The sequence below is a fragment of the Eptatretus burgeri genome, chromosome 6 (genome assembly GCF_056783735.1).
Source record: "Eptatretus burgeri isolate ZD-2024b chromosome 6, Ebu_testis_v1, whole genome shotgun sequence".
Classification (NCBI taxonomy): Eukaryota; Metazoa; Chordata; class Myxini; order Myxiniformes; family Myxinidae; genus Eptatretus; species Eptatretus burgeri.
The window spans coordinates 38,527,688-38,549,868 of NC_140966.1; the positions used below are offsets into that span (position 1 = coordinate 38,527,688).

Below are 22,181 nucleotides of genomic sequence, written 5' to 3' on the forward strand. Positions count from 1 at the left end.
TGAAGCGTACCTGTTCAGTTAGTAAAGTCATGGAAACCATCATTGCATTCAGTATCCTCTTTCTTATTCTCTGTTTACCTAATCTGATCATCAGTTTGGATTAATGGCTGGTGATTGAATATTGGGGATGCTGTTGCCTCAATATTAACAATTGATGGAGGCTCTGGATCTTAAACAATAGGTCAGGGCTGGGTCTCTGTACGTGCCCAGGTCAATACTTAGTCAAGACTTCACATTCAAAGGAATCCTTTCATTTCCTCTGTCAGTGGAGGCTGATGTGCCCAAGACAGTATCTTGGGCACAGTTGTGTTCCTCATATATATTGCTTAATGATCCTTTTAATTCCTTCGAAACTCTTCCACTTTGTAGATTATTCCACATTATTCTGTATGGTACCACAACCTAAAAACTCACCAGCACGTGCAACATCCGTCTCAGCACATATACTGGGTGGGGCATTTATATCTGACACATTTGTCATCGTTTTGGCGTGAAGCAGTAAGGGCGTAGCCATTGGTGTACCTAAGGTATGGCAGGTATGGCACATGCCCTGGGTACCACTTGAAGGAGGGGGGGGGGTGCCACTGAGCAGGACTCGGTCTCTGTCAAGAATGGGATATTGAAATTGAAAGATGTCAGAAACGAAAGAAACGAATGGCTGATGAGAACTCGAGAGATGCTGGGTTAACAGCCAAGGAGGAAATGGAAAGAGTCATGAAGGGAACACTCGACCGTCTTCACAAGAAATGGACAGAAGGTTCGCTCGTTTGCACGACAATGACACCAAGTTTTGGTTCCTCCTCGATGTCGAGGGACTGTGTTACGGCGCCGACAGTAACAACCTAAAGAAGAAGTGTGAAAATTTGGGCGAATTGTATGGCTCTGATGTTGATGGACAGCAGCTATATGAAGAAATTTTGGATTGCAGAATGTTGCTGTCAAGTCGGGCCAACATGAGAATATCAAGACCTGAAGGGTTTCTCAAATTTATTGTTCAGTATGAAGATGAGAGCGTCTTCCCCGATCTTCGCATTGCTATTCAGATAATGCTAACCATCGCCGTTTGCATTGCCAGCTGTGAGAGATCATTCAGCAAGTTAAAACTAATACGTTCGTATTTGAGAGCCTCCATGGGTCAAGGCAGACTCTGCTGAGTGTAGAAAGAGAAGAAATTGAAAAAATTGACTTGGAGCACATCATAAACCAATTTGCATCATTGAAAGCAAGAAAGGTGCAGTTGTAATTTTCATGAAGTGCCATAATTAGTTAATTAAAAGATTAACGAGCTTGGGTTGTATTTTTGAGCTGATATTATGGTAAAGTTATCCAAAAGATGGGTGTCAGATGTTTGGACAGGGGCGCAATTTCAGTGCTTGCCATAGGTGCTATTTTCCATAGATACGCCCCTGGGTATAGCTAATAATTTTTTTTAAATCCAGTGTTGCAGGTGATGCCTGAAAGTTTTGAATGATGGAATGCTATGACCTACAGACAAGAACTCTCATCCGCATGTATGGAAGAATTGAAGGCAAACATCACTGCAACCATCCACACGATCGCTCAAGACACATTGCATGCAGTCATGAACAATATGTTGATTCGTGAATACAACAATTCCAATGGGGCCCATTTATCAAATGTAATTTTTAAGCAGCAGTGTTATGTCTCAGCATAATCTTTGATTTGTATGCTTTACAACCATGTTCTGAATGCAATATTTATGATGTTCATTAATTTTTACAGCAGTAATAAATGTTAGATATAAATGCCCCACCCTGTAGAACTAAAACAACTGTTGTAAAGTGCATACCTCTGCCAGGCTGAACAGTTTACGTTTTGTATCCCACTGATAGGCCGGATCTGTTTCCGGACCTGAACCAAAATTTGATCAGCTTGTTCTTGTCACTGAACCAACTCATCCACCTAGTTTCGTTCGAATCCATCAACAACTTTTTTAGATACCCTGTTCACAGACAAAGACAGACATACAGACAGACAGACAGACAGACAGACAGACAGACAGACAGACAGACAGACAGAGGTGAAAACATAGAACCTCCTCCTAACTTCGGTGGCAGAGGTAATTAGGACCAGATGGTTGACTGATGAATGCAACATGTCATTGAAGAAGGAAGGTCTCACACTTTCACCTTGTTCAGTTTCTCCAGTAAACCGATCTATTCAATTCCTTGATCAATCACTGGAAGATGTTCAATGCTTTAAACTTGTGGACCTCCGATTGATAGCCACCAGAATTTGTCACCCCCTGTCGAAATTTCCTCCTACAATTTTCTTTACTCTAAATTTCCATGTCACAGCATAGGGAACACAATATATTAATTTGTTTTAAGCACATGTTCAAATTATAGTTGACTCGAGTCAATGACTCGGACTCAAGTGCGACCAGAGTCACTTTTCTTTTGACTCGTGACTTGACTTGACTTGGATTTGGAAAAAATAAAAAGACTTGGAACTTGACGAGATTTGGTGTTTGTGACTTGAGACTTACTTGTGATGACCAATTTTTTTTGGACAATTTACATTTTTCCCCTCAAAAATGCCATCTGAATGTTTTTTTTTTTAATCCAGGTAACGGTGCCACATCATACTACGTATAGCACGTACACACAGATATTACATGTAGGCCTATCGTGGTCTGCCGCCACTCCTCGCATTTCCATGGAGATCGGTGGATATCTTGCCTGCTTCACCGCCTAATTGCTTATGGGTACACAGTACTGCGTACACGGTATGCGGTGAACAAAATGCATGGATACAGTGCATTGCATTGATACCATCACACCGACTTTTATTCTTCTGAACAACCCATCAAGAAAATAGCCAAGAGAGTCGGAAGTATATGTGTAAACACGTCACAAATTAATGAAGTATTTTATAAAAGTGACTGGAAAAAGAGATTCATGTAATATTTGACATGGAAAGGATTCAGCTGAGAGTTGGAATAAAAATTTTTTTTTGCTGAAACAAAGAATTTAAACACAATTTATTTGAATTGTTATATTTAATTACCGTATTTCACTAATTATAATATGGTTTATAAAGATAATATTTCTCACTAACTGTAATAATTTTATATCAGATCAAACAGCTATCCACTTTTAACCTATTTATTCACGAATTAGATGCAAGTGCACCCAATGTTCTTAAATCTCATATCTTGGTGACAATGAAATGAAGAGAACAAATTGAACATTTTCCAAAATTCAACAAATTGAACATTTTCCAAAATTCAACAAATTGAAAATTTTCCACAATTCCACAAATTGAACATTTTCCAAAATTCAACAAATTGAACATTTTCCAAAATTCAACAAATTGAACATTTTCCAAAATTCAACAAATTGAACATTTTCCAAAATTTAACAAATTTAACATTTTCCAAAATTCAACAAATTGAAATTTTTCTACAATTCAACAAATTGAACATTTTCCAAAATTTAACAATTGATCATTTTCCAAAATTCAACATCTGAGTGATTTTAATTGAAAGTTTGGCTCCTTTTGTAAAACGAAGTTACTTTCTCGACCCACATTTTGACTTGCAATCAATATCTTAACTGTTGGACCAATGTTATTTCCACAGAACACACAGGCTAATCATTCCTAGGCTTATCATTTGACCAAACAAAAGTCTGACACAAAGCTATGTGCACACTCTTCAGCTCTTCCAGGAATGTGTTTAGTTAGGGTTAGTTTAGTTTAGTTGTGTCACTTTTAACCGATTTAAATAAAGAATTGTGTGTTATTTTGATAGTAAATGAAATGTTCATTGTGTAATGGTTTATTTGCCCATTTTCTTCATTTTTAAAAGTATACCACACATGTACAAGTGGGGGAGGGGGAGCAGGTAGAGGATACAACCTGTGCGTTAATTTTCAGACAGTAAAAATAATAATTTTAATCTGTTTTTTAACATATGCTTTTGGGTGGGGGAGGGGATGGTTATGGAAAAAAAGAGTACGTTTTGTACACTCAACAAAATAAAGAAAACAAATGGATAACCCCGGAGCATATTTATAGGACTGTACAGTGAAAATGAAGTCATTTGAGATTTGACGTGAGACTTGACTTGTACTTGGAATTAATGACTTGGGACTTTTTTGTATACATGGTCAAGGCTCATGGAAGAGTCAGAGCAGAATGGAAGGCAACAAAATATGGAAATGGGAAAACACCAACAGCAGAGCAGAGAGTGATGGAGCGGGAGAAGGACACATGGGGATGGACAGGCTGCACACAAGCTGAATGAAACACAGCAACAACAGAGGGTCAGGTCAGGTCAGGTATGGGAGCATGTGCCAGAACAGCGCGTCGCTGCGTCCACTTTCCGCCGGTACTCCAGGGGCCTCCGTCTGGCCATCCCCCAGGCAGATGCCAGGCCCATCCCCATCTCCTTGAGATGATGGTCAACCTGCTGCAACCATGAGGCATGTGGTCGGCCCACTGGCCTCCTCCACTCATGAGACTCCCTCGCTGAGAGAATCTGGTGAGCAGGATCAGCATCAGGAAAACGAGCCACATGTCCATACAGCCGCAACTGACGCTCACGGACTATGCAGGTAACAAATCTCATCCGAGTCTCTCTCAGCAACCGCTTGTTGGACACAAAATCCGACCAGCGATAGCCAAGGATTCTCCGAAGACACCTGGTACCAAAGGAATTAAGTCTCCGTCTCAGATCCTTGGTCAGAGTCCAAGTCTCGCACCCATAGAGCAAGACTGGAAGTACCAAGGACCTGAAGACTCGGACTTTCGTCCTCCCGCACAGGTACCGGCAGCGCCACACCCCATGATCCAGTGAATCCATGACTCCCCAGGCCCGACCCAGACGTCTATTGACCTCTGACTCGCAGCCAGCAGAGACATGAATATCACTGCCAAGGTAAGTGAATCTCTCCACGACCTCAACATCCTCACCACAAACAGACACAGACAGGACAGCAGCATCCAAGATGTCACCGAAAGCCTGGATCTTAGTTTTGACCCAAGAAACCCGTAATCCCAGCGGCTCCGACTCCTCATTCAGCACTTCGAGGGCCCCCAAGAGGATGTCTAAAGTCTCCGCAAAGATGACTGCATCGTCTGCAAAATCAAGGTCCGAGATCTTGACATTCCCAAACAATGCACCGCAACTTGATCTCTCCGACATCCTCCCTAAAATCCAGTCCATACAAGTGCTGAAAAGTGTGGGGGCAAGCACACATCCCTGACGAACTCCAGTAACTGGAAATAAGTCAGAGGTGGTACCACCACACTTCACAGCACTCTCAGAACCAGAGTAGAGTTCAGACATCAGATCAATCAGTTTTGGTGGCACCCCACGAAGACCAAGAATCCTACAGAGGACATCCCGATTCACTGAATCGAATGCTTTACAGAGGTCAACATAGGCTGCAAGCAGCCCCTGCCGAAACTCTCGTCTGCGTTCGGTGAGGACACGAAGGGCAAGGATACGGTCAATCGTTGACCTCTTTGGTGTAAAGCCTGACTGCTCTGGACGCTGGTGCTCAAGCAGATGGTGGCGAACCCTATTAAGAATTATCCGAGCAAAGACCTTGCCCGGCACTGAGAGCAGCGTCACCCCTCGGTAGTTGTTGCAGTCTTGGCGATCACCCTTCCCTTTCCAGAGAGGGAGAACAAGGCCCCTCTTCCAGTCAGTTGGGATGATGCCTGTGTTCCAGGCAGAGCACAAAACTGCATGCAACGACACGAGTGGAGCATTTCCACCAGCCTTGAGAAGTTCAGCATGGATGCCACAAATCCCTGGAGCTTTGTCCCGTTTCAACTGGTTCACCGCAGCCCGTGTTTCCACAAGCGTAGGTGGACCACAGTTGATTCGTGGGTCAGCAACAGGGATTGTAACACCCTTGACGTCCAACTCGACAGCTGGGGGATCAGCCTGGTACAACTGCTCAAAGTAACCGGCCCAGCGGGCCTTCACTTCAGACACCTCTGTCAAGAGCCTACCACTCTCTGCTCGAACTGCAGTGCTCCGAGGGATGGGCTTGGATGAACGTAATGCGCGAATTCCCCTGTAAGCGGGACGAGAATCACCTGTCCACAGGTGATGCTCTACCCCCTCACAGATTCCTCGCACATAGGCCTCCTTGTCCACCCTCAGTGCACGTACAGTTTTACGCCTCAGCTCTCTGAACATCTCAGCTCTGCCATTCAGCCTGGCCCTGCGACTCTGGTCAATGGTATCCAGTGTCCCTTGAGAGACAAAATTCTTCTTTGCCCTGTGGTGAGTTCCAAGACATCCACCGGCAACATCAAGGACGGTGGTCTTGAAGGCGCTCCACAACTCTTCAGGACCCCCCAAAGCACCCAGACCCCCCAAGTGTCCACTCAGCCTGTTCGCAAACTCCTCAGCTACTCTCTCATCCCTGAGCTTGGCAACATCCAGCCGAGGCTGGGATGGTACCATTCTCCAGGATTTAAGGTGCAGCTTTAGAGTTGCTACAACAAGCCTGTGGTCAGTATTGAGGAACTGAGCACTCCGGTAGACCCTGCAGTTCTGGATCATCCTCCAACGACCATCAATGAGGACATGGTCAATCTCCTTTGCCACACCGCCAGCGTTGGAATACCAAGTCCAGCGATGAGCTTGTGGGCGCTGAAACCATGAACCAGCCACCCTTAGTCCATGACTTCTTGCAAAGTCAAGGAACTTAGTGCTATTCTGGTTCATAGTTCCTGACCCATGGGGACCAACACACACCTCATAACCATCCCTATCAGTTCCCGTCGATGCATTGAAATCCCCCAAGACTAGAAGTGTATCTCGTCTGGGGCACTGATCAACCACAGACTCGAGTGTAGCGTAGAATGCATCCTTCACGGTGAGATCACTCGTCTCAGTCGGAGTATAAACAGAGACCAGGGAAATGACACCTAAGGAGTGACGAATCCTTAATCTCATAATACGCTCGTTGAGCGGTGTTACCTCAATTATCATTGGTGTCAGCTTATTGGACACAGCTACAGCAACTCCTTGGGTATGTTAACCATCAGAGCGACCAGACCAATAGTAGGTGTAACCACCCACCATTATCTCGCCGCAATCCGGTCTCCGAACCTCAGAGAGAGCTGCAATCCCGATGTCCAAACGCTTGAGCTCAGATGATAACAGAGACAGGTGATCATCCTCTCTTAGGGATAGGACATTCCAGGCACCCACCCGAAGGGACCGCCTCAGGTTAACCCAAGGAGACCGCCGTCTGGTGGACGACACCTCAGCACCACTCTGACACACTCTCCCGCAATCTGACCCAGGAATGTTACCCCGTGGTTTCCCTCCTATCAAATATTGGGGGTCCCGAAGGCTTTGCCCCAATCCCGTCATCCGGTGAGCTGCCCTGAGAAGGGAAGCTGCACAGGAGGTACTCCCACGGAGTGGGTTTTCAGATTTTTTTTGCGTTTTGCGGAATGAAGCGTTTTACGGTGGCCGGAGTGCAAATCCTGCCAACAACCTCCTAATAAGAAGTAACCCAACTGCAGGAGGACGTCCGCAGACACAGTTGGGCACTAAATATGGATGGCCGTTGGCTCACAAGGAGCTCTTCCGCCCTTTGACAGGTTTTGTTTTTAATCCTGCTGGGTGTCCATATCCAAACACCCTCCTCACCAGAAAACCTGGTGGGGGAGACGGTTTAGTCGCCGACAACCCGACCATGGAACAGGTTAGTACAGGTTTACATGGTACCTGTAGCAGGTCACAGATCGAACCTGACCTGACAAAAAAAGGGGAACAACAGAGGGGAAAGCAGGGATAAGACAAAAAAGGAACAAACCAACCGCCAACTAGCAAACTAAAATAGGTGAGAGAGAGAGGGGGGAAATCACCATAACCTCGAAAAAGTGCTTGGGAATAGGGGTCATTTTGGGGTTGAAGAAGTCATGAGTATGGATGAGGGATGACTTGAGGTAGTGGTGAACAGCTGTGTTGAAGCACTGTAGGGAAAATGTGACTGAACAGACTGGGGAAGTTGGTTCTACAGCTGAGAGAAAAGAAGAACAAAAGATGAGTGGAGATGAGCAGTGAGCCTGGACTTGACTTGAGACTTTCTTGTGACTTGGAAAAGGACAACTTGGTGACTTACAACTCTGGTTAAAATAAAAACCATTAGAAAACAAATGTGCAAAAACAGCTTTTCTTCCACCATCAAAAAATGACGCCTCTGGTATTTCCAGAAAAAAAAAACATCTCTTGGTCCATTACAATTGGACCTTACCTGCTCAATAGCATGTCTCCATCTTCCTAGATCACCAACTCCTACATTCTGCACTGTTGGCCCATCGTGTCGTGTTCGTCCCAGCGTTGGGTACACTTGTATAGCCCCATTGACTCCCCGAGGCACAACCGCGATCCGTGGTTCATCAAGTGCTGGTGTCGAACCATATGCTTTGTGCCGGCGATCTCGTGCTGGGCTCTGTCGTGTTCCGCTCGGTGGGATGGGATTGGTGATAGACACTGGAAGCGTGCCGCAGGCTGCTAGTTCTGCCAGATGCCGCTTTTGTGTATAATAATCATTCAACTCCTTATCTCCTGCATGGAATAGCAAAGGTGAAGATGCAATTATCAAGAACGAATATTTCAGACATAGCTTTATTTCAGAGTTGGCATCATTAAAAATGTATAAATATGTTATGGAGACCAAGCTTGTAGGACTTTGAGCGAAGAAGTAGGGGATCAAAGATTGCTCACCCCTTTTAATCACTCATCTCCACCCTTTTCACTGTTAAACCAGCACAAAGTGGCTCACATTACCAGGAGGAGGAACATTGTAATAATATAGGTCATGGAGAAAGCATCCCAAGGTTTTTGCACCTTGTGGGGCTTTTCAGCATGAAGTCAATTGTTAGAATATTCTAGCGTTTCAGTTATTGCCAGCGGTTTTTCTTTTTTTTTTTTTTTAGACGTGAGCATACTTTTAGATTTGGAGAAGGAAAGCTTTTGTGGTCATGATGTACAAACAAGCAGTTTGCTCAGTTTAAAATATCAGGATTCTGTGGATTTTTTCATCACAAGATAGGAAACATTATCAAAACGGCAAAATACATGGCCTTATGATAATATATAGCCTTGTATTGCAAGCAAGTGTGCGGCTTTTAAGCACTCGAATGCAGGAAAGTTGTTTTATACGATAATAATTCAAACAAGATAACAGGCCACTTTAAGACATGGAAACATTGTAACATTAAAGGTTACAATGTAACACAACACGTAAATACAAATGTTAGAGAGAGAAAACAAAATAAACTAGAATAGTACTCGGTCGAGCACATACCTCCGCCCCATAATACCTGATCCACGAGAACATACCTGGCCCAATACATTTTTGAGATATCGTGCTATATATCATCTTTGGCCCCATCTCTCAATGGTTAAGAATCACTTTTAAAAATTCTAGTAGTCGGATCCAGATCCGGATCTTCACCAAAATCGAATCCGTTTGTCCTTGTCACACACCCAACGTGTCTACCAAATTTAATCCGGATCTGTCCACAACTTTTTGAGATATCCTGTTCATAAACAGACAAACAAACAAACAAGCCGGTAGGCGGCGATGGGTCACCGAGCATGCAAACTATAAGATATAGAGCAAAATGGATGTCATATAGCGGATAGGGAATCACCTTAAGATTATGCATACCAAATCTCATCCAGTTCCATCTACTGATAACTACTCACTATCCATTTTAATGAAAAGTACCGAAAATGCGGTTTGAAATCGGAAATCCCCAAAGTTCGAGGGGGTGCTGTGGGTGAACAAAGATCTAAATCGAAAATCCGGCTCAATCGTTTGTGCACAATGTATTCCAGACGATGAGTGTGAATTTTCATGACCATCCAATCATGACCCGAGGAGGAGTAGCATTTGGCGTGAAGTCACCTCCAGCTCTCGCATGTTATCGATTTTTGCACTAATTGACCTTTGACCCCTGACCTAAGCGAAATCAGTCAATATGTCCTGAGGCAAAGTTGTAGTACTCATTGAGTACCATGAACCTGCAAAGTTTCATTCGTATCGATGCACTCACCTGGTCGCGAGGGGACCTTCAATTTTCACCAATTTTCGCGCATACCCTAATTGTAGGGGGCGCTGCGGGTAAAGTATTCCATATATCACAAAAAACAGAATATATTTGATAGAGCATCATCTGTAGATCATTTGTGCCAAATTTCATTACCCTACGTGGGATAATGGTTTTCGGAATTGATTTTGCATGAACGGTACCGATTTTGAAGGTTTTTCGGTTGTTGCTAGGGAACCAAAGCGCCCATAGCAACCATTACAATTTCCAAAGCACAAGGTCATAAGATGTACCTACCACCCAAGTTTGGTCAAAATCCGCCCACTTTTACTACCAATTAGGCTGATGACAAACGAACAAACATCCAAACAAACAGACAGAATTACTGACAATAAGGGTCACCTATTTCGGTGACCCAACAAGAAGATGACACCGTGTAGAGCACGATACTTGCAAAATCCATAAAACAAATTTGACCTCAAAAATAATTTAGTGGTTGAATTCAATGACGTAATATTCAACTTCTCTTCAAATTTCAAGTGAATCGGATGAAAATTGACAATTTTAGAAATACCACCTTTGTTGTTGACTTTTGTCCTATGTTGACCTTTTGGTCCATGTTGACTTTAAAAATAATCGGTTGTTTGTACTCAGTGACCAAATATGCAACTCCTCTTTAAATTTTAAGTCAATTGGATGACAATAATTGACAATTTCAGAAATTCAGCCAATGTTGACCTCAAAAATAATTGGTTGTTGAATTCAGTGACCTGATCTGCAAATCCTCTTCAAATTTCAAGTCAATGGGATGAAAATTGAGGATTTTAGAAATCTCACCTAAGTAGTTGACCTTTGGCCTATGTTGACCTTTTGACCTCAAAAACAATAGTTTTTTTTCCTTATGACAAACTCTACCATGTGGTGAAGTTTCGTGAAGATCGGTTTAAAATTGCGACCTGTAGGCGATAAACAGACAGACAGACAGAATAACAAAATCGATTGACAAATATACTTGAAAAATCTTCGATTTTGCAAGTAACAAACAACTCGACAGACAGGAGTGAAAACATAACCTCCTTCACCTTCGGTGGCGGAGGTGGTTAAGAAACAGCAGCACATTAGAACAATCATCGCACTGTAATAACAATTGTTTACTGTGTAAGTGCAATTTAGTTCAAAATAAATTATGTGTTGGATTTGTGTAATATTTGCATTTATTAAGTCAATTATTTCTGTGAATGATTGATTGTTGAAAATAATTTTTAAAGTGATTTCCCCTTTAACACTGTTAGTAACCATTATGAACAAGCATAATAATCTTGGGCCAGCTACAAACTGCTATCCTGGTATTTCACAGGCAGGATGATTCATAAATGTGTGTACCGTCCCTCGGATGGACGTTAAACTGGGCATCCCGTGTGCAGGCATTAGTTGGTGGGCGTTAAAGATATCACGGTGTTCTTCGTGTGGAGTCGGCGAGCTGTCGCCGGCACCCTGAACAAATTCTGCACTGTCACTCGAGCATCCTGTGTCAGGGCGGTGACCTGTCCAGGAATGTAAGAACAGGGCGGTGACCTGTTCAGGAGCCAAGAAACTGCTTGAGCAACATCGAATGATGATGATGATGATGATGATGATGATGATGATGATGATGATGATCGCAGCACAGTGAGTGATAGCACATGGCTTTACACTTTACAGGAATAAGGCTTATGGAAGTAAAAACATGAATTTACATCTCGATATTTTTTGGAAATCTTCCCCATTTTGAATCTGCTTTGTGTCTATCCAAAATTGACATGCTTCTACCTTGAAGATTTTTCATTGTGGATACCCTCGACATGAAGAACAAAGTCACGCCACAATCACAAACTAAAGTAGGCACTGATGGGGCTCATCCTGCCTCTACTGCATCCACACCCATGGTGTGAATTTGGTCGAGGCCATTTATTCCTGATATGTGAAACACCCTGCAACCAAAGCCTGCAGGAAAAGGAATTTTCTGGAATGCCGGCCACATTTTCCATCCAACAATCGTTTAACTTTGTAAATAAAATAAAATAATAATTCCAGGGTAGGCGCTGCTCTGTTGAAAGTTTCGTATTCATCGCTCAGGCGGTTGCGGAGAAAATGAACCTAAAAGCGAATAAAGGTGAAAAAGTGAGGGCGGAAGATAAAAAAACAAAAGTCAGGGAATCGGGTCGATGTTGCACAACATCATCACACCAAGCAGGGTATTTAGCAAGGGTATCAGTGTACGTTGGCGTACTCTTACCGAAAGGCACTGTGGGAACTTTAGAGTTCATCGCCCTTGCTGGAGGAGAGGGTATTACGTTTGGGTGCGTTGGTCTGTCTACTTGGTACTTGCAATGTCGAAGATTTTTCAACTATATTCTGTCTGTCTGTCTGTCTGTCTGTCTGTTTATTGCCTACAGGTCACAATTTTAAACCGATCTTCACGAAACTTCACCACATGGTCGAGTTTGTCATAAGGAAGAAGCCTGTTGTTTTTGAGGTCAAAAGGTCAAAAGATCAACATCAGCCCAAAGTCAACAACTTCGGTGAGATTTCTAAAACCCTCAATTTTCATCCGATTCACTTGAAATTTAAAGAGGATTTATATTTCAGGTCACTGAATTCAACCAGCCAATTATTTTGACGTCAACATCGACCAAAAGGTCAACATAGTCCCAAGGTCAATAGCTAAGGTGGTATTTTTAAAATCCTCAATTTTCATCCGATTCACTTGAAATTTGAAGTGGATTTATATTTCAGGTCATTGAATTAAAGCAGCCAATTATTTTTGAGGTCAACATGGACCAAAAGGTCAACATAGTCCCAAGGTCAATAGCTAAGGTGGTATTTTTAAAATCCTCAATTTTCATCCGATTCACTTGAAATTTGAAGTGGATTTATATTTCAGGTCATTGAATTAAAGCAGCCAATTATTTTTGAGGTCAACAGAGACCAAAAGGTCAACATAGGCCCAAGGTCAACAACTAAGGTGGTATTTCGAAAATCCTCAATTTTATTTCTCTTGTTTAATTTTGTATTTTATTTCTCTCAATTAATTTTTTTTTATTTCTCTTGAACTTCTAATCATTCGATGTGAAACTTTACAATCATGATCTAGTGTTGATGGGGAATACATGTTATAAATTTCAACATGATCGGACACATGGTCTGACAGCCAGAATGTGTTGATTTTTTTTTAAATCTGGGTTTGTTTAGATTTTTTTATAATTTTCATATTTTTTTGAATAAGGCTCACTTGATTCTGCCTGGATGGGTTTGAGGGTAGAGGAGTAGCAGCTGAAATGTGAATCTGATCCAGGTTCCTCCTGATGACTATCTTTGCTTTTTTGGGTTCCTTCTGATGACCCCAATGAAGGACTGTCCCTCTTTGGTCTTCCATTTGATTTGAACTGAATTTATTTTAATCTAATTCTACATTCAATTGAATAACTAGAAGGGCACTCGGTAGAGTGCAGACCTCTGCCTGATCCAACAGAACATATCAGGCCGAATAAATATATCGTTTTTGGCCCCATCTCTCAATGGTGAAGAATCACTATAAAAATTAAATAAACCGCGTATCCAGATCCGAATTCGGATCTTCACCAAAATCGAATGAATTCGTACTTGCCACACACCCAACGTGTTCACCAAGTTTCATCCAAATCCGTGCATAACTTTTTGAGATATCCTGTACACAAACAAACGGACAGACAGACAGACAGTGGTGAAAACATAACCTCCTTCACCTTCGGTGGTTGAGGTGTCTCTTATTAATTACATAACACACCAGTACACAAACACCACACAAAATACACCACCCAAAACTACACAAAAACCACACAAAACAAGTCCTGGCGAGGGTCTGCAATCTCGGATTGCTCTTTTTCTTGTTATCTAAATGTTAAAGAGACAACCAAATTATGACCCCTATCCAAAGAACGACATGCTCTTTGATGCAGCACCCTCTGTTGCTATAAAACCAGAATGGGAATTTTTATTTAAGTCTGAACCCAGACTAGACAATTCAAAGGCAAGCATCCAACCAATTTAGCTCTGCTCATAATTACTAATGGATATCTTTTCTCTTATACATTATTTTGTGAATCCTCATATACACACACGATCCATGATGTAGGCTCATAATGAAATGACAGTGGGAAAAGATTCCACACAAGCAAGCAAGGGAATGAATGTCCAGGAAAAGAGGGAAAGACACAGTGACCTCGAAGCGAGAGGGCTTGGTTAATGAGGGGCAACTATGTCATGGTTACGGATGTGCCATCTGCTTGAAGCCCCGGAGGGAAGAGTGCGATTGAACCATCTCAAGAAAGCAAGAAGAGAGAAACGAAGGAAGCATGGTGCAGAAATCCTGGATCTGGCAGAATAAAGCAAAGCTGCAGAAAGCCTGGATTGTGGGAGTTTAACCAGGAGCGGGTTCATGGAAGAAGGTGTGTATCACGCAGGAGGTAGGGAGTGTCGGAATATGGAGGAAGCGAGACCTTTCTGTACTTCTTATACTTATTAGTGAAAACGAGATAACAACAACAAGCTTTCGATAATTAATCAAACTTTTTTGAGGTATGAGCAAAATACTAAACGTGACATTTGCCTTTGTGATTTTTCCTTTTTGATTTGCATCAAATTTGATCTCTCATTTTTGTTCGATATACTGTATGAAGGTAAATCAGTGTTATAGAGTTTGTTTTGGCTTCCTGTGATGAACGAGCATTTTTTGAGGGACAAATAATATTGCCATGTTTGTTATTTATGTTTGCTGGTGCAACATTTTGTTTTCATTAACCAGAGTGCAATATTTTACAAAAGGCATGAGAAATGTCAGCCTAATGTGATTCATTGTTTTTGAGTTAAAAGACAAAAAACTAAGGTCTGCTTTTCCTTAATGACGTTTCCATATATAGTAGCCAAATTAAAATTAGAATAAGGAATGCCATTAGCAAGATGGAGGAAAATTTCCCAATATCTGTGACGTTGCACGTACAATGCCATTTGCTGTGACAGGATTATTTGTGCGGCGGATTATTCCAGTGTAACTGCTTGTGATGCCCACATGTCATATCCAAATGGCAATTACACCACGCACGCAGAGAAAAGCGGAGTCAGGATTTGGTTCACTTTGTCTGTCTGTCTGTCTGTTTGTCGACAAACGTCAATCTATAATCGAGGAACTACATAATTTCAATTGAATGGTACATTTTGAATACCGTAGGACAGGGTTTCTTAACCTTTTTAGTATTGTTTCCCCCTTTAAAATAGCTGAACAACGATATTTCCCCCCCACCACATTATCAACACTAAATTAATTAATCAACTAAAAATTATTTTAAAAAATTATTCCAATAAATGTTTTCATTAAAATATTGACAATTTATTGCATAACATTAACAGTGTTATTTTATTTTAACATTAGCATTCCTAAAATCAGCATTAATTTTTGTTCCGCTAGTTTTTCATCGTTTGGGAAGCGTATTTGGACGACGTATTCAACGCAATAAATAGTTTGAAAATTGTTCAACCTAAAAAAATAATTTCCCCCCTGAAATCCGAAAATTTCCCCCCAGGTTAAGAATTACTGCCGCAGAACATGAATCGGAACACAAACTGCAGGTGAGCAGTATATTGGCTCTGAATTTCGCAAATTGTACGGAATCTCATGCCGAGCACACGTGTACATAGGGAGTAAAGTTATTTTTTTTACTGTCTGTCAGTCCGTCTGTTCTGTTCTTGCATATGGCAGCTTGGCTGCCAGGTGGCTATCATTTATTGGAAGATGTGCCTCTGATGCTGTGCCCCTCTACCAGTACACTGGTATTCATTTCGCTGACCTCAGAAGGATGACAGGCTGAGTCAACCCCAGCTGGTGTTAATTCAGCGGCCAACAAGGCTCGAACTTCGGACCCTAGGATCCTTAAGCCAGCCACTCTTACCACTCAGCCAACACCAGGCTTTGTCCGGCAGTCAAACAAGATTGGAAATCATTCCAAACAGTAAACTTATTGTTTTTAGGACATCGTAAAGGACACAAACAACAGGCATGGATAATTAATTTAACATGTTAAATAAAGTGTGAAAGATATCAACAGTGGAAAACTTCCAGAAAAAGGTCCCCCCCCCACCAGCCATTAAGACCTGTATTTTATTAAAATTTAATTTCACTTGAACACTGTAGAACACAAACCGCCTTCTCGTCATTTCAAAAACCTCCAGTTTTGCAGTATTTGCACAAAATTTGTCATTTTATGCCATCTTGACCAATCAAATGTGCCACTCGAGCTCCCAGCTTTGGGGAATATCGAGATTCAGACACAATTGTGCATCGTAAGAAATATAGATCGTGCTTGTAAACACAAAGCAAGAGCTTAAAAGACCCTTTCGACCTCCTTTAAAAAAATTTTTTTAAGAATGCTTGGGGTATGGTGTTCCATGAACTCGTTTTCATCCATTATGCCTTTGGATTCAAGGCTGTTCAAATTTTTAGCTCTTATCTAACTGAGATTTTTTGAGTGGTGACAAACACAGACAAACAAAACGTCATGAGTGAACAACACGGCAGGACTTCCACATGAAATAAAATGTGATCGAAGGAGACTGTTTCAGGGAAAGCATTGATATTGTGTTTTGACGTCAATTTTGACAGCATTCGTGATTCAACAGTTTTTGAGAATCACCTTAACCAAATTCAACGTGATCACAAAAGGGAGAGCAGCTTTCTAAAAAAAAAGAGACCAGCTGGTTGACATGTGTTGGAACATGAACATTAGGCTTTGAAAGCAAAGAGAGAAACTTCATGGGATTGTGTGCCACATAAATAATACATTGTACCATCTTGTTTGAACAAGAATACATTTTATAGCACATGACACCGATCTAAGATATAATAGATATTATCTTGTTTCCATTTCCATTCCAAGCCCTGATTAAAGGAATATTTAAAGCAGTGACAGTTGCTTCATGGATGGGGAGCTCGTGATTTCCCTCGTGTTGGAACTTTGGTTGCACTGCAGGTACCACGCACTGCTACATCCCCCCCACCACCACCACCACCTCATCGTAGGACCTCCCGGTTACTGAGACTCGTTTGAGACAACACCTTGCAGATAAAAGTGAAACCATGGCCTTGCAGGGAAAATGTTTGTAATGTTTGCTGTGTTTGTGTGAATGCTCCACTCGGTCACATCTGTGATCTGGAGGGCATACAGCCTGTGAAATTGGTCATAGCATATTTCAAATTGGGATTTGGATCAACGGACCAGCTGGAGTAGGTGATATCTACTGGGGAGCATGATCAATTACTATGTGGATTGTTTTGAAAGATTAAATTGTCTGTAAGTTCGGCCTGGTTGTTCTTCTCTCCCCACGCTAGGAGAACCTGATCAAGGCATGGGGCGATGGATGAAATTGTTTATAGACTTTGTGTATGTACGAATTTTGTCATGTTTGGATTTTGAAAGTAAAGGCGGAAGCATGTTAGGTTTTTCGTTAGGCAAGGAAGATGTGGAGCCCCTCCTAATTTAATGGGTAAGATAATTAGAATGTGAATATATTCAAGTTTTAAAGGCTTGGTTTGGATTTGGCCCCCATCGAGTGACCTCAGGAGACTCGGGTCCAAAAATGGGATGGGGGCTCGAGGGAGGTGTTACTTTGAAATGAGGCATGGATTCGGCCGATTGTTAAGTCAGCATGGTCCATGTGTTCATGTAGGTTGGAACATTTTCTGTAACTCGGACCCATTAGAGTGAAGTTCTCCTGTTCTTACATACGCCGTGAGAGGTGGCATAGTTGACATGGGGATTAAGTAGGAACATGTAATTCGTACACGTCCTCTCTGTAAAACCAGGCAAGGCACCAGGCAAGACGAGAATGGGGTGGGAACGGAATGGAGATGGCTTTGTCTGCGTCCCATGTGTGGCTTTAAAAACATTCCCCACAACCCGTGATGGCTCGTGGGGCGCCGTGATGCCAGCCGGCCTGCATGATGTCACCGAGGTGCCAACTGTGTGCCACGTGATTGGAGGAGCCAGGCTGGGAGCAAGGGATGCTCAGCCGCTGTGGGCATGGCCAGAGGGAACGTAATAAAAGGGCTGCATATGGATGCTGGTACTTAGTAGGAGTTGAAGTAGAGTCGAGCGAGTCGAGGTGGGCCAGTCGTAGGCTCTCTGGACTTGGGGGGGGGGGGCTTTGCTCTCCCTGGCATCAAGGTGAGGTGATTTTGTCTTTGGCACCATTGGAGTAGAGATGACCAGTGCCTCCTTGGTTCCCTCCCATGCTGCCCATACTGGAGGCTGTCTGCTTCCACCTCCGTATACTTTAAGATCTTGTCTACTCACCCCCTCCCTTCCCCCCAATCGTATGTGAATGAGATGTGCTCATGGTGCCTTAGGTCTTGAATTCACTATAGTGTCTATTTATTCATTTATTTATCCAATTTGTTTCAGTCTGCGTTTCGTCCGACGTTTCTGTCATCCCGTGTGTCAAATAAACCTTCATTTCTTCAGGTAAATTCCTGGAGGAAACCCAAATAGGTAAACAAGCTCATTTGACGAGACCGGCAGAATAAAGATTCCATCTGGGGGAAGAAGCCGCGTTCTCCGCTTGAACGTAGCTCCATTTAATATGGCGGTTCGTGAAGCAAATTGCTTCAGTGCGGCATTACGCATCAGCAGCCGTACACGTACCGTGCCAACACGTGCACCTCATCACACTCAGAGAGTACAAGGAAATTGTATGCTGGAAAAAAGAAGAAAAAAAAAAACATCACAAAACTGACTGTAAACGTCGATACAACAAAGTTGGCCATTGGAGCTTCTCTCGCGCTCAGAGGGTCAGGTGACTAAAGACAATGAGATGTCATGTGATCTTGCACATACACGAGGTTTCCTAGAGGTTTTCTTGGCGTATAGGTTTTCTCTTATCATCGTTTTTTTCCAAAACCTTGTGAATTCTTGGCTTTTTTCATTGGTTCACCTTGGCATTTATGAAAATGAGGAGTGGTCACACTGATTAGAACGGCACTCAGGAGAGCGCATACTTCCGCCAGGCTGAACAGTTTACGATTTGTGTCCCACTGATAGGCTGGATCGAGATCCGGACTTGAACCAAAATGTCATCAGATAGTTCTTGTCGCCTACCCAACTCAATCATCAAGGTTTGTCATAATCTGTCCACAAAGCTTTGAGATATCGTGCGATATAATCGGTTTTAGTCCAATCTCTCAAAGGTGAAGAATCACTTAAAATTTTTAGTAACTGGATCTTCAACAAAATCGAATCAATTCATTTTTGTCACATACCCAACCTTTCCACTGAGTTTCATCCAAATTTTTCCATAACAAACAGACAGACAAACAGGGGTGACAACACAACCTCCATGCAGTGGCGGAGGTAAAAATCGGTGAAATACCAGTGAGATTACCCCAAAAATTTTTTTATCAGAGACATCAAAACAAACAATCGTTTTATTATTCCCTGCATTTTTGTTTCACCCCGGTGGCGAAATGCACCACCCAGGAAGAGGGATGAAGACACTCAGCTGGGATGACAATTGCTTCAAGGTGGTTATCCAGGGAACGCAGCGTTTATCATTGGGACGGGAATTGAATCCAGGTCAGACATACATTCGCTATCTCTCTCTCGCAGCATATTACACAAACATTACTAATCGAAGTTTAATCAACACATCTAAAAGTAAAGATGTTTACTTAACATGATGATAACTCAAATTGTCTCTGTTGTTAATGGCATGCAACGTGGGAACAGCTTGAACATATCAAAATCTCTGTTTCTACTTTGGTTTGTAAGTTTCAGGTGCATCCCTAAAATTTGTCTTCAACTTGGAATCGTAAACTGCACCTCTTAGCATCGCTCAATAACCCATTAGATTGTAAAGAATAGTTTTATGTAATTACTTTTGACCAATTTACGTTGGCATGACACTCCTATGACTGTAAACACTTAACTGAACAGCTCATTGTGATCAGTCACTCTTGATTTACTTTATTTATTTAGCTGCTTGCAAACATACGTTTTGAAGTCATCTTCACTCCATTTGTTCTCCTTTGGTTCTTCCATCAGAATCTCCTCCATAAGGACACCAAACTCTTCAATAATGGTGGAATCTTGTCGTCTCCTCCACCACCCTTTAAAGCACAGTGCCTTCAGAAAGTATTCGCACCCCTTGACTTTTGTCGCAGTTTGTTGTTGTTGTTACAGCCTGAATTTAAAATGGATTGAATTTAATTTTTTTTTGTCACCGATCCACACATAATACCCCATAATGACAAAGTGAAAACATGTTTTTCGATTATTTTTTTTTTACAAATTAATTAAAAATGAAAATCTGAAATGTGTGAGGTCAATAAATATTCAACCCCTTAGCGATGATGCTCCAAGTTGAGCTCAGGTGCATCCAATTTCCTTTGATCATCCTTGAGATGTCTCTACAACTTGATTGGAGTCCACCTGTGGCCAATTCGATTGATTGGACAAGATTTATAAACAAACACACCTTTTCTGTATGAGGTCCCACAGTTGACGGTGCATATCAGAGCAGAAAGTCTACCATGAAGTCCACGGAACTGTCCGTAGAAATCCAAGATAGAATTGTGAGGAGGCATAGATCTGGGGAAGGGTATAAAACAATTTTGGAGTGTTGAAAGTTCCCAAGAGCACGGGGAGCTCCATCACTCGGAAATCGAAAGAATATGAAACGACACAGACTCTTCCTTGAGCTGGTTGTCTGACCAAACTGAGAAACTGGGCAAAAAGGACCTTGGTCAGGGAGGTGGCCAAGAACCCAATGACCACTCTGACAGAACCACAGAGTTCCTTGGCTGAGATGGGAGAATCTGTCGGAAGGACAACAGTCTTGGCAGCACTTCACAAATCTAGGCTTCATGGGAGAATGGCCAGATGGAAACCACTCCTGAGAAAAAGGCACATGACAGCACACCTGGAGTTTGCAAAAAGGCACATGAAAGACTCTGAGAGCATGAGGAAATATATTCTGTGGTCTGATGAGACGAAAATTGAAATCTTTCACCTGGATGCAAAGCACTACGTCTGGCAGAAACCGAGCACAGCTCATCACCTATCTAACACCATCCCTACCATGAAGCACGGTGGTGGTAGCATAATGCTATGGGGATGCTTTTCATTGGCAGGGACTGGGAGACTTGTACGGAGAGAGGGAACAATGAATGGAGCCAAATACAGACAAATCCTTTCGGGGCTCCTGATTCAGAGTGCTCTCTTCAGAGGTTCTCTCTCTTGAGAGAACCTCAGATTGTGGTGCAGATTTATGTTCCAACAGGACAATGACCCCAAGCATACAGGCAAAGCAACACTGTAATGGCTTCAGAACGAGAACGTGAAAGTCCTTGAGTGGTCCAGCCAAAGCCCAGACTTGAATCCCATTGAGAATCTGTGAAAAGACTTGAATGTTGATGTTCATCGACTCTCCCTATCACATTTGACAGAGCTTGAGCAAATCTTCAAGGAGGAATGGGAGAAAATCCCCAAATCCTGATGTGCAAAGCTGATACAGACATACCCAAGAAGACGCGAAGCTGTAATCACTGCCAAAGGTGCTTCTTCAAAGTATTGACTCAAGAGTTTGAATACTTTTGTAAATGAGATATTTCAGGTTTTTTTTTCATTTTTAATAGATTTGTAAAAAAATCTCGCAAAAATGTTTTCAGTCATTATGGAGTATTTTGTGAAGATCAGCGCCAAATATTTAAATTTCATCCATTTTAAATTCAGACTGCAGCACAACAAAAATGTGGCAAGAGTCGAGGGGTGTGAATACTTTCTGAAGGCACTGTAGCTCAGAGGTAGCATACTTACTTTGGAGCCATGTAGTGTGGGTTTGATTTCCAGCCTGACTATAAACTGCCGTCCTCATGCTTCACAGGCAGAGTGTAGCATCAATGCGAGTACATCGTCCGACAGAATGGCGGTGAGCCATCTCTCTTGTCCACAGGAATTCGCTGATCTAGAGATGAAAGTCATATCTAAGATCCCACATTCTCTTATAACAAAGCTCAAATGAGCTAAGATCCTCGTCCTCTTAATGATGACGTCATAAAA

At 42.3% G+C, this 22,181-nt stretch overlaps 1 protein-coding gene across 1 annotated transcript in view; it reads right to left on the reverse strand.

Moving 5' to 3' along the window:
• The window catches only part of LOC147024580 (uncharacterized), a 239,846-nt gene that overhangs the window by 14,846 nt on the left and 202,819 nt on the right, over positions 1–22,181 (reverse strand). Inside the window, exon 5 of the mRNA XM_085884625.1 lies at positions 8,256–8,569. Coding sequence (XP_085740751.1) covers positions 8,256–8,569 — 314 coding nt within the window. The remainder of the gene's footprint in view (positions 1–8,255; positions 8,570–22,181) is intronic.